This window comes from Siniperca chuatsi, linkage group LG15 (genome assembly GCF_020085105.1).
Source record: "Siniperca chuatsi isolate FFG_IHB_CAS linkage group LG15, ASM2008510v1, whole genome shotgun sequence".
NCBI classification, from domain to species: domain Eukaryota; kingdom Metazoa; phylum Chordata; class Actinopteri; order Centrarchiformes; family Sinipercidae; genus Siniperca; species Siniperca chuatsi.
The window spans coordinates 24,707,056-24,719,856 of NC_058056.1; the positions used below are offsets into that span (position 1 = coordinate 24,707,056).

Genomic DNA, 12,801 nt, shown 5'->3' on the forward strand with positions numbered 1-12,801 from the left:
GTTATGAGGAAATCTTGCAGGAGTGAATAGACTATGAAAAATGTTATGTCCAAAGATAATTCTTTATGCATACAGAAAACTGTTCCTCCCCCCTACAGTACAGAGGCGGACGTGGCATGCAGGAGAACGAGTCATAGCCCTAATTTGACATCTGTGATAGGAGATGCTCACTATATAACTAATATTACTTTCTCCCACCCCACACGCTTTTCACAAGTTTGGCCCTGTGCTTAAATCCAGGATTCTGTTCAGTTGTTTATGTCTTTGTAGGTTTGCAGATAGACCTACATCACTGTTCATTTCTTTTAGAAAGACCTTGATCATTACATTTTGCATTTAAAAAGAAATGTACATTGCATTACCATTGATTTTAGTCCTGATTTTGGACAGGACTTGTTTCCTCAGGCAACAGAACCAAAACTGAAAATTATGTTGACTTCCAGAATGAGGTCAAATTTAAAACTAATAACAAAAGAGCTACAGCTGTCACTATGAAGGACAAGGACGTCATAAAGAGCATCTTTATTAGGACTCTCCTCAGAGACGGCTGCTCTCTGTTGGTGTGTTTCTCTCAGCATTTTAGTGGAGCCACCTCTAAGAAGGAAATATTAATCCTTACAGAAAGGGTGGGTCATTAAGGTTGGCATCTGCTGTTTGAACTGCAGGTGGCAACTTTACGTACTTAAATGTAGCTGTATTCGATGAATTGGCTGGTTTGCACATTTCACTTTGACTAATCTGACGATGCCAATACACCTACTTTGTGTGAAAAATATCTTCACCTCTGTTTCACATGATCTAGTGGCATTAAGATGCAATACCAAAAGGATTTAACTGAATTTTTATAGGGAAGACTATAAAGGCTGCTGCGGCAGTGATGTCACTGCAATTCTGATTTGCAGAAATTACTATATCTATCTATCTGGCTTGTCTTATGCTTCTTTACAGAAAGTCCCCAGCGTGTTGAAAAGATTCGAGTCAGGGCACCATCATGACTGTCTGACGTCATTTTAGAGATGTGATGCAACAACTCAGTTTGGTCTCAGAGCTGTAGTTCTTTTGTACACGGCTATATATGATGTTTTGGCTTTGAAAAACAATTAATTTGCATCATCTGATTCATAGCTCATGTGGCTCAGTGTTGCAAAATGCCTGATATATGACGGTTTGAGTTTTAACCAAGTTAAAGAATCTTGGTAAATTGAGAAATTATTTGGGTTTTTTGGTTTATTGTGGGTTGACACCTCCCATACACCACTCCATTTAGTTGGAAAATTACACCAATCATAAGGCCCCTCAATCTTTATGCACAGTGTAAACCCCAAAAGCTCTCCATGGGAATATCAATCACACCTGTGCTTATAGTGACATTATTTACACTTTCAAATTCAAATGGACACAACAACAACACTCACTTCAATATGGTATTCTACATCAGAAAATGCTACAAATGTTTGTGACTATACCACTGAAGTGTGATGCCCAATATGCCAACTTTAAAAGTAAAATTGTGAATGTAAAAATTTCAATTTCCATATTTCTTCACTTGGGAATTGCTAGAACAACAGAAAAGTATCATTTAGTCTTTAATATCTGCTTTCACCAAGTGAAGTGAATATTTTCTGAATCACTTTAGGGGTGACCAAGTGGACTACATGAAAAGCATTTTAGTAAACCCAGCTGTCCTCCAAAAGCTTTTCCAGGTGTCAGGGAGTTTAATATTGGCCCCACAGTTTCCTGTAGCCCCCAGTCCTCTTACCAAAGGTCCAGTGCTAATTGTATTTAAAAGGTCAGCCTGTAGAGGGCCCAGATGGACAACAGTGGTTGTGTGATGGAGAGAGGGCGGAGTGGGAGCAGGTGAAGGGGGGATGTTAAGAGGCATCCAGAGGTGAGAGTGATGACAGCATTCTTGGGCGAGGTTACAGCCGAAAGGCACTTCAGCTGGCATGCCGAGTGTGAAAAGCACAAACCAAAAGTTCACATTCACATTAAGCACAGCATTAGCTTGTATGCCCTCAGACACTGCAAGAGACACACATAGAGAAACACACACGCACACAACCTTTCAGCCACTCGTTCAAAAGGTAGTTTAAACCCTTCTGGAAACACACTACCAAAATGCATTTTGTAATTTTTTCAAGAAGTATTCAATATGCAAAAATTGCACTCACAGTGGCTTTTCATAGTTTCCACATCACTATAGTTAGCTAACCAGCTGCAACCTGCTAGCCCCGCTATAAATAGCTTAAAACAGACAGTCTGCCAGTTAGCCAATTAGCAACAGCTAGATATCACTCAATAACTTTGTCAATCTGGCCAACCAGCTGGTCATGACACAATGTCAGCCTCAGTCACTCAAACATTGAGGCTACTGAGAGCTCGTCCTGTTTCCTTGACAAAAAAAAAAGCCATCACAGTTACTTAATAAAAATAAGAAATAAAGTCATAAACTGAGCAAATCTATTGTGGCTGCTGTCATCTTGGGAGGCATAAGCCAATCACACAGGAGCTTTGTCAGGATGCCTGCATCCGGTCTGTCAGCACTGTGAATGTGTGTGTGTGTGTGTGTGTGTGTGTGCGCACCTGTATGTCCGCGCTCGTGCACATTTGTGTGTGTTTTTGGAAAAAGTGGGTTAAGGTAACTGAAGCTTAAAATCTGCAGTGCATCACAATATATTTACAAGCTCGTTTCCTGTTCCACAGGTATGATACAGACAACTTGATGTATAAAATTTTTCCTTCTGCGAATGAATGAATGAATATTTTTACTTGATTTTGGATTTCCATAATTGTTAAAAGACCTGAAAATGTCATTTTCAGTCCTTTGTGGATCCTTCAGAGTTTCTCATAGTTTGGCAGATTGCATTGGCATCCTCTGTTCAGTCCTTTCAAAAAATTATTGACTTTTGAGTTTTTTCAGTTGACTCTGCCATAGCAACAAATTAATTATGGTCACTGCACTTCAGTAATGTATTTTCAATGGCTGGCAGCTTAAAATGAAATGTGGTTTTCTTTTTTTATGGAAATGTTGAATGGAAATGTGATTTTCATAGATGTTCATGAACTTTGGAGTATCTACACATCTACAGGTGTTGAATTAATATGCACTTCATTTATGCATCTATGGACAGTTACTATTTTAATTATTACCTTACTATCTTGATTCAATTGTGACACCTGACCAATATCTACTGGTCTGTATATCATTATGTTTTTATCTGTATTGAATTTAGAAAGAACATATATTTTTAAAATCATGCCTGACATGTGTATCAAGGCACAATTCTACTGAATGATTTGACAAACCCAATAACGACCTTAAAATTTTAATAAATGAATTATATTCAGAAACAAACAGGCAGACAATAATGGGACTTTAAAACCGGGGTATTGCGAGCGCTACTTCTGTCCTGGTCAGCATTTGAGCTGCTGTATGTTGAATGCTCTGCAGTTTATGTAATTTAAGGTTTTCTTTGGGTAGTCTTAAAAAAACATCACAGCAATCAAGGCTGCTAGTGATAAAAGCACCTATGAGGCTCTCAGTTCCATCTTATCAGAAAAATGGTATTAAAAACGGTGTTTCATCAGTGTTCATTTTTAGGCCATTTACAACTCTTTACTTTTCTAAAATACAGGAGATCAAACTTTTGAAAGAACTATTTCAAATGATTTTGCTTCTAAAAATTCGATTTTGAATTTTACTACATTTTTGTGTCACAGTGTCAATTCAGCAACAGAGAGAAGACAAAACCAACCAAATAATTCAGCTTATACCACCATCTATGTAACTCCATACTCCAGAGATACATATTGCAATGTTGTATGATCCATTTATCGATGGTAACTTTATTCAGTTTCTAGTGTTTATATACCAGGTGTGAAACCTCAGTGAAACCTCAGTCTTTTTAAGCAGCACTGACCAAGAACAGCCTGAACAGCAGCTTCTTAGTGCCCAAAATGAATATAAACACAAAATGTGTTTGAGTGGGTGTTAATTTACCTACCAGAGTAGCCAAAAATCAATATTTGTTGTCAGCATGAGTCTCTGACTTACCTCTCGTCGCCGTGACGCCCAGCAGCTTTGTTTGATCTTCCAAACCACGGCGGCCACCAGGAGCAGGGACAGGAAGCAGCTGTGGAGAGACCGTGAAAGGAAGAGACAAGAGTCAATAACTGAGAAAAACACAAAGACAAAAACTGGGAGCCTTGGGAACATTTGAGGTCCTATTTGTAGCTAAGAAGTGCATGACTACGTGTATCAATTCCTGTCTATACTGTACATACAACAGCATGTTATAACAAGAAAATCATAACCAATTGCTAGAGAAGTTGAGAAGTCATCCAAATGTCCTTCTACAAGAAATACAGTCCCATTTTTTTCTGCTCTAGATACAAATGTGCACAGATATAGAATCAAAATAAAAACCATCCTCATAGCATGATGTCAATGGTTCACAAGATTAAAGGTGCAAGATATAAAACGATGTCAGACAGAGGAAGCAGCTGTCAAGAAAGGCGGGAAAAAAAGGCCAACTATGCTAGGCACTTTCCATGAGATTGGCGAGAGGTTTAGGAGGGTGGTAAGTCAGACACACGATTGTTTCCTGTGTCAGCACCTTTACATTCATACATACAGCTCCATTCACTAACATATTTTGACTTCAACTGTGATTTTATTATTTTTCACATGAAGACTATTTTATGTCCTATATTTATTAATGAACGATTCTCCTCCTCTGAGTTTTGACACATATGTAGCATCTTCTTTATCTTGATATGATTTTTTTAGCACTGTGGGATTTTTTTATTTTTCCTTGAGCACTTAATGTTTTTTCCCCTACTCCATTTTCAGTATTTTCCACATTTTTGCTAATGAAATATAGAAAAGAATCAAAACCCTGTGTGTTCTTTGCACTCTACATGAAATCGCCTTGAGGTGATGAAGGTTGGGGTGACATGTCTTAGAGAGGTGGCTTGTTAGCAGTGTCACTGTATCTGTGTGTGTATTCCCTGGCTCCCTCCACTTCCCCTGGCTGTATTCACACTTGCACTTAAGAAGCTGTGAAGAAGACAGGGAAGAAAACCACAAAAATAAAGACAAAGACAGAGTGTGTGTGTGTGTGTGTGTGTGTGTGTGTGTATATGTATGCGCAAATACATCATCATCAACATCTCCTGCAATCTGAACTTCATTCCCTGATTGGCCCACCTTTCGCTGATTTCCTGTCAGCGTTCCTGCGGCTCTCTGGCCCGGACTTCCTATATATCAGCTCATGTCAGTGTTAGCAACACTGCTGATGAGTGTAGTATCAGCAGCATTATGGCAAAACGCCTAAACACCAGTGATCCTAACACCATCTCAGATTTTCCTCCAGGAAAACATCTACTGTGAAATTGGAAATTTGCACATTTAAGTTTTATGTCATCTAGAATGGCTCAATTTTGACAGGTTTACACAAACACAAAGTCAAAGTACAGAAACTGAGCAATGAGACAAAATAAATATATATTTAAACTGAGCTTCGGATATATTATGTTTCTTAGAGTTTTTACAGACTAATGAGCTACATTTTACACTAATAAAAACAAACTAAACTAGAAAAAGCATTGATATCCCCATAATAGACTCAGTTCTGTCACTGTTTAGAAACACAGTCTGTGATCAATGCAGCTGAGTTAAGATTTACCTCCGCAGCGGCATTGTTTACAATCTAATTTACCATTTATACAATTAACACCCTTTTTACATCCCACTGCCATGCATTCAAATAATGAACGCAACAGAAGAAAATGGTTAACAGTCTTAATTATGTTAATTTGGAAGTTTGACTTGTGAATGAATCCCCATGCATGTATATAGCGCTGTATAAAAACAACTGTTGCGTACTGGAGAGACATTCAACTCAACACTGCTGATATGGCTGTTTACAAGCACGCAAGAAATCAGGTTACTCAGACAAATCAGAGAATGGATTTACATGCACTGTGTCTGCATTACTGTAACATAGATGCAGAGATGCAGATCAGATTTCTCCCCTTACCTTATTATGGAAGCATTACTTTAACTGCAGTAGTGTTACAATATACTGCTTCTTGATTTGTGTGTGTGTGTGTGTGTGTGTGTGTGTGTGTGTGTGTGTGTGAATCCGTAATTAATTCACAATTTTTCCTTACAGCGTGAATGTGTCTAAATTTTACAAATGGTCTCAATGTCCAACTGTAGAAACTAAGTTTTTAAGACTTCTGGACTCTACTTTGTGTTGTTTTCAGTTTTTTTTTTCGGACATTCAGAGGAATTATTTTAAATAGAAGAATGCATCGCAACCTGATCTCTCCTTTCATTCAGCCGCTCTGCTGTCACAGCAACGCTTTGCCTGTCTAAATTCTCTGTCATGCACATCTGTACTTGTAAAAAGCTGATTAAAACTGTATTAACTGTATACATGGCCAAAAAATCTGTTTTCGCCAGAGAAATACAGCTCTTCAAAACCATGTTTCTCTAATTTCCTTCCCCTATTACAGAAACCGGGTCTCATGTTTAAATGATGTTTAAGAAATGAGGTTACTGCAGAAATCCAACTGTAGACAGCCTGGTTACTTAAGTGCATGTAAACGCACCAATTTACAATCTGAATCTTAATCATTTAGTCCTTTCTTCGCTTTGGAAGGACATTTTTGCAATTCCAGATTATAGTGAGGTGTTTCATTAATATTTACAATGCTGTTTGTGTTTACTACTTTGACCTGTTTATAAGGTAATTTACTCTAATTCAATTTAATTCAGTTAACATTAATATACTTTCATATACACACACACACAGTGTAATTTATACTTTTTCTGAGTCAACTTGTTTTCTAGATATTAATGTTTACAATTCAATGTTATGTCATGCAGTCCTGATGTGCTAGAAGTAAAAGAACAACACATTTTTTGGTGTATTGTCATTGCAGCTAAAGGTTATTTTTTTTAATCAACAGAGAAAGCTTGCTGGCAGACCACAGTACAGCATTTGTCACAAGTCATGTTTCAAGTTATACTACTCCCTAGCGTCCACAGAGTCTCTGGTTGCAGCTGTATTCAAGGCAAGACTACCTGGATTGATCAGTGGAGTAACAGGCAATGGTCTTTGATTTCTGTGTACATTTAACCACACTGAGGCTGAAAACTGTTAACCTTGAAATTAATTAATATACATTCTTTGCTTTATTGTTCCAACTGCAGCTGATTTTCTTCTTTTGTTTAACATCACAGGAATAATGTACGTGAATTCTCTTTCGGGGGTTAGAAATGGATTTAATTAGAAACTCCAAGTTGAAGCATAACTTCTCCAGACATATGAGCCTTCCAGCGAGACCCCTTGCAGATATTTCTCCAAAGTTTCACCACCTTTTCAATCTAAATGCCTTTGCCCATTTTAATACTAGCTGTGATGCGTTCAGATCTTTATTCATCACTCCCACATCCCCCCTGCCCACCCTGTGTGACTCTTTAAAGTGCCATCCATTCAAAAAATTCCCTTATCTCTCCAGGCTGAAGAGGACTCTTAAGCGATCCATCCGTTCAGCCATCTTATTGATCTGGCTTCCTGCTCGCTGCTTAAAGAGCGACATGGTGCTGATGAATGACCCGCGTGAATAGATATCAGCCCTGCATCAAAGGCCTCCCTGCTCAGCGGGGTGGGAGGGAAAAGGAGAGCGAGACAAAGGACAGGAGGAGAAGAAGGAAAGACAAAGGGACAGATGGAAATGGACAGTAATGGTGAATGACAGGGAGATAAAGGCAGATAAGAGATTAGAAAGTGCAAGCTAAAGTTAGAACAATGGACAAAGTCAAGGGATAAAGAAAGAAACAAATAGAAGATGAATATGGAAGTATATTGATGACAAAAGATTTAAAAGAGCACAAAACTAATTCTGAGCGCTACTCAGTCTGCAGGATTTGCACCACAAATGCTGCCATTCTGAATGTATCCACAGCACATACATTTTATTATTATTGTTCATTTTTGTTTGAACCATAACTTTTTGAATCCCACACGGAGTTAGATCAGATCACAGTAAACCCAGCCACCCCATATTAGGCTCATTAGATTTCTGACGGCAACATTCTGCTCAGAAGTGACAATGAGCCTGATTAATAAAAGGTATCCTTATGATGGTTCTATTAATAGTCTTTGTTCAAATTATTCATAAATAAGAAAAAGAAGAAATAAGAAAACCCTACATCTGGTTCCGAAAATCACACTACAAATAGAAGAATTTTGATTTTTTTAATACTAAAATACACTGCTGTGGAAAACAATAATACCTTTGATAAGTTCCAATCTGGCTTTGGTCAGCACCACAGCACTGAGACAGCCCTTCTCAAAGTCACCAATGACCTTTTAATGAATGCAGGCATGTGCTCAATTCTTGTGCTGCTGGACTTAAGTGCTGCATTTAACACAATTGATCATGACATTCTTTTAGATAGACTGAGGCACTGGGTGGGCGTATCTGGCACTGCACTGGACTGGTTCTCATCTTATCTGTCCAATAGGAAATTCTGTGCCACCATTAATAACTTCATGTCATCCTTCTCCCATATCAAGTACGGTGTGCCTCAAGGTTCAATACTGGGACCAATACTGTTCTCTTTATACATGCTTCCCTTGGGTGATGTCATCCGCAGACATGGGATTTCTTTTCATCGTTATGCGGATGACACAGTTGTACCTCCCTGTCAACCCCACTGACCTTAGAACACTGAGTTTTCTGCAGGACTGCCTGTCTGACAAAAAACTGGACGGCGATAAATTTTCTTCAGCTCAACTCAAATAAAACAGAAATCCTTGTTATTGGGCCCCAACACATCACTAAACAAATACTGCCATCTACTGGTAACCTGTCACAACACATCAAGCCTGTTGCAAGAAATCTTGGTGTCCTGTTTGACAGCAATTTATGTTTTGAGCAATATATCACTAAGCTTGTCCAAACATGTTTTTATCACCTCAGAAACATTGCAAAATTCCGATCTATTTTAAATCTTACTGATGCAGAAACAGTTGTATGTGCTTTTATCTCCTCACATCTTGAGTATTGTAACAGCCTGTTCACTTGTCTTAATCAAAAAACTTTGAAAGGACTGCAGACTGTACAAACTCAGCTGCTAGGCTGTTAACCAGGGCCAAGAGGTACGATCACATCAAACCTGTTTTAGCCTCTTTACATTGGCTCCCTGTTTGTTTTAGGATTGATTTTAAGATGTTATTGATTACTTTTAAAGCTCTCCTTGGCCTGGCTCCAGACTAAATTTTAGACCTTGTAATCCCTTATGAACCTTCATGTAGTTTGAGATCTTCGGACAGGGGTCTTCTGTCTGTTCCTGAGTCCAGGATGAAAACTAAGGGGGACAGAGCTTTGGCCATCAGGGCCCCGAGGCTCCGGAACAACTTGCCCGAAGAAATTAGGTTGCCTGAGTCAGTGTCTTCTTTTAAGTCGCTTCTCAAAACACATTTTTATCGGAAAGCAGATCCTGATCTTACCTGAGCTGTCTGTTTATTTTATTGCTTTTGTATGTTGTATGTATTTTATTTATTTATATTTCATCATTCACTGTGGTATTTTGTTTTGGTAAGTGCTCTATAAATAAAGTTTTATTTATTAGTATTTACAGACACAAATACTGCTAACTGGATGGTCTAACAGGATGACCCTTCACTTCCAGGTCAAACTGAACAGGTGGCGCTCTGCGCTCAGTTTGAGTTTCCGCTCAGGGGATTAAGGCTGCCATAAGTGAGTGCGAGCAGCTTTGATTAATACAAGCGTGAGAATCCCTATTGCTGGCTCAAAGGTAGTTACACAATTCCTTTTGCATGCTCAAATCATCTGCTACACTCATGATTCTGGCCTCCCTCATGCACAAATCTAATTCTGCTCTTACAAATCTGTGCCTGTGTACTCTCAAAGTGCAGACTGAGTGACCAAAAGACAAAGACTGAAAGAGAAACACAGAAAGTAACAACAAAGACAAGGCCACAAACATAAAGAGAAAAAGACACAGATGGAAACAGACAGAGCAGTGTGCTTCATTTGATCTCAACCTCCACAAGGGAAACTGACCAAGTTAGTCAGGTTTCAGCCCTCACCTCCCCCCAACCACTCCATCACACACCTAGAGCTCCCACTCTCACAGGGAATAGAAATGAGCCTCTACCGGCAGTTACTGCCTCACCAGAACCACCTGCAACAATCACACTTCACCTCCTTGTTTAAAGCGCCATTATCACATTAACCAAAACTTCAATACTAGTTTGATACAACTATTTAACAGTGGACTTTAGCAGTCAATATAAATTCAAATGAGTCAAAGCGCCGAACACATGGCAAAAGCATCAAACTGTACATGGTATCATGAACTGAATCCTTCCAAGCTTGCTGAGAAACTGGCGTTAAATATGGAACTATTTACTGTAGCTTACAGGTCCAACAAAGATACTGTACCTAACAAACATCAAGATACCTGCACAGAAGCTGCTTCATGCAGTGTCTGTCTCCATTAAAATCTACATTGTAATTGAGCACATTGTGGTTTTTGATGCTACTATAACCAGCCAGAGCTATTTAGAAAGTAGACCGAAAGTACTTTGATGGTGTGTCAGGCTGCATTTATTGTAAAAATGCCAAAATCAACTTTATAAAAAAGGTACTTACAAGTATGATATCTGTTTTGGTTTTCCCCAGTTCAGGTGTTGATAACTTGTCATGAAATGTGACTGAATCAAAATCCACAAAAACTAGCAGTCCAAAGGTAATACAGATCTAAATCAGTTTTACCTCACATTAATATTTGTAAACGCAACACAGTCTTGAATGACATTATTGCAATAAATAAAACAGGGACATGTCTAAACTGCAGCAATGTCGGTACACAGACCATGAGGTAAAATTCAATTCAATCTTATGCAACTTAATTTTTGCTCTACAAATGATGAGTTAAAAACCAGGTTTGTGTGCTCTGATTTTTTGTTAATGTTTTCACCATTTGGTGACATGTACACTATGTAAAGCATGCGTTAATACATTGCTGGGCTAGTAAGTTGATATCCACGCTAAGTAGCTTTCCTACATGATATATATACGCACCCCTCTACTCAAATAGATATACTGGAAAAATGCTTGATAAATTTGTCAGCTGAGTCATAAATGCATGCCAAGTCTAAGGAAATAAAAGACAGAAAGTAGAGAAAGAAGGTTGCGCCTCATAAATCAGTGGATTATCGGCTAACTGGGGAAAATTTGATTAGGGGACAACAATGACAAATCCTTTCCCTACTTTAAAGCAACCACTGTTGAGTATTCTTGGGCAAAATACCTAAAATAGGTGGGACAACCAATGAAGAAATAAGTTGTGAATATACGCACGTGTGTCAAGCCAACTTTTCTGGACTAAATTACGTTGAAAAATGATGGAAGCTATCTGTTTCACTGGCTGACTGGAGTGTGGAAAGAGAGCCGGAGAGAGAGTTTATTATAGCCAGAGAGGTGAGCTCTGACGTGTCATTGGCTAACCTGACAGCAAGACAACAGCCACAGGGCAAACACCAACAGGACCAGCTCTGTTGTCTACAGCCAGCTGAATACTAATCCAGCAGCCTGCCTGCCGCTGGCTTTTACTCCGGAGTGGGAAATTAAACCTGCTCACCAGCCAAATGCCATTTCATTTTCACTATGGCTGATAAGTTTGTCTACTGAACCACACACACTAACCAACACTTGCTCAGAGGTCCTATTCTGCCCTGCACTTGTCGCCTCTAAACTCTGCAGCACTGTGGGTGGTGGGACACTTCCAAGAAGTCTAACCCACCTGAAATAGAAGCAGGGCTGAACATGTCACAGAATACAAATTTCTGTATAATCTCTTCAGCTTTGTATTGTTTGTTTACTCACTCCTAGCACAATGGGAGCTGGGAAAAGTGACTAGATTCTCTCCTTTGTTTGGTAGGGGAGACAAAAAGTAAAATCAAATTTGGCATGTTCCTACAGCCAAGACGGCAGGTTTGCAACCATAAAAGAACCATGCTGCTGCAGTGTGCACAGGTTGCCTAGCTGAACTTCTGCACTGCCCCCAATGCTAATTTATGGATGTAAATTAGTTACAGATAATTAAATTAGGCACCGACAGTTATCGTTTCACCTCTTAAAAGTTGTTTTAAGATGACGGCTACAGCTAAATAAAACTGCAGTTCTTTTGGTTTGAAAATTGCCCTTTTTCAAATTTGGAAGTTTAAAAGAAGAAAATTTAATAATTTTGCGCTAATACACAATTTATACTGTACATCTGGCAATATTATAATATATAATCTGGTAATATAAAGAGTACGGTCTAGACCTGCTCTATAGGAAAAGTGCAATGAGATAACTTCTGTTATGAATTGTCATTATATAAATAAAACTGAATTGAACTGGAGCTGCAGTGAGTGTACTGATATATACCTGTACAAAGCTATCAAGACAGAACTTGCTAAATGTGAGTTTGTTGGGAGTATACTGCCTGTCTGAGATGTTTTCTAGATAAAGAAGAAGCAGTGGTGACAAAAACCCAGGCATAAAAACAAAAGCTGGAGTGAAAGAGGGACAAAAGCTGCTGAGGGAATATGAGGATTTAGAAATTGATTGATGTATAAAGGAGCAGATTACTTCTAAAAACCTCAGCAAGCTGAGCCTAAGCACCTTTCATTCTGAACAGGTAAAGACATCGGACCAAAAACAATGAACTGAAAAACTAAGGGCTTTTCCACAAGTCATATTATATTTCAA

The 12,801-nt window shown here is 38.7% G+C and overlaps 1 protein-coding gene across 1 annotated transcript in view; it reads right to left on the minus strand.

Moving 5' to 3' along the window:
- Positions 1 to 12,801, minus strand: part of atrn (attractin) — a 136,246-nt gene that overhangs the window by 46,163 nt on the left and 77,282 nt on the right. The window contains exon 26 of the mRNA XM_044167851.1: positions 4,055 to 4,133. Coding sequence (XP_044023786.1) covers positions 4,055 to 4,133 — 79 coding nt within the window. The remainder of the gene's footprint in view (positions 1 to 4,054; positions 4,134 to 12,801) is intronic.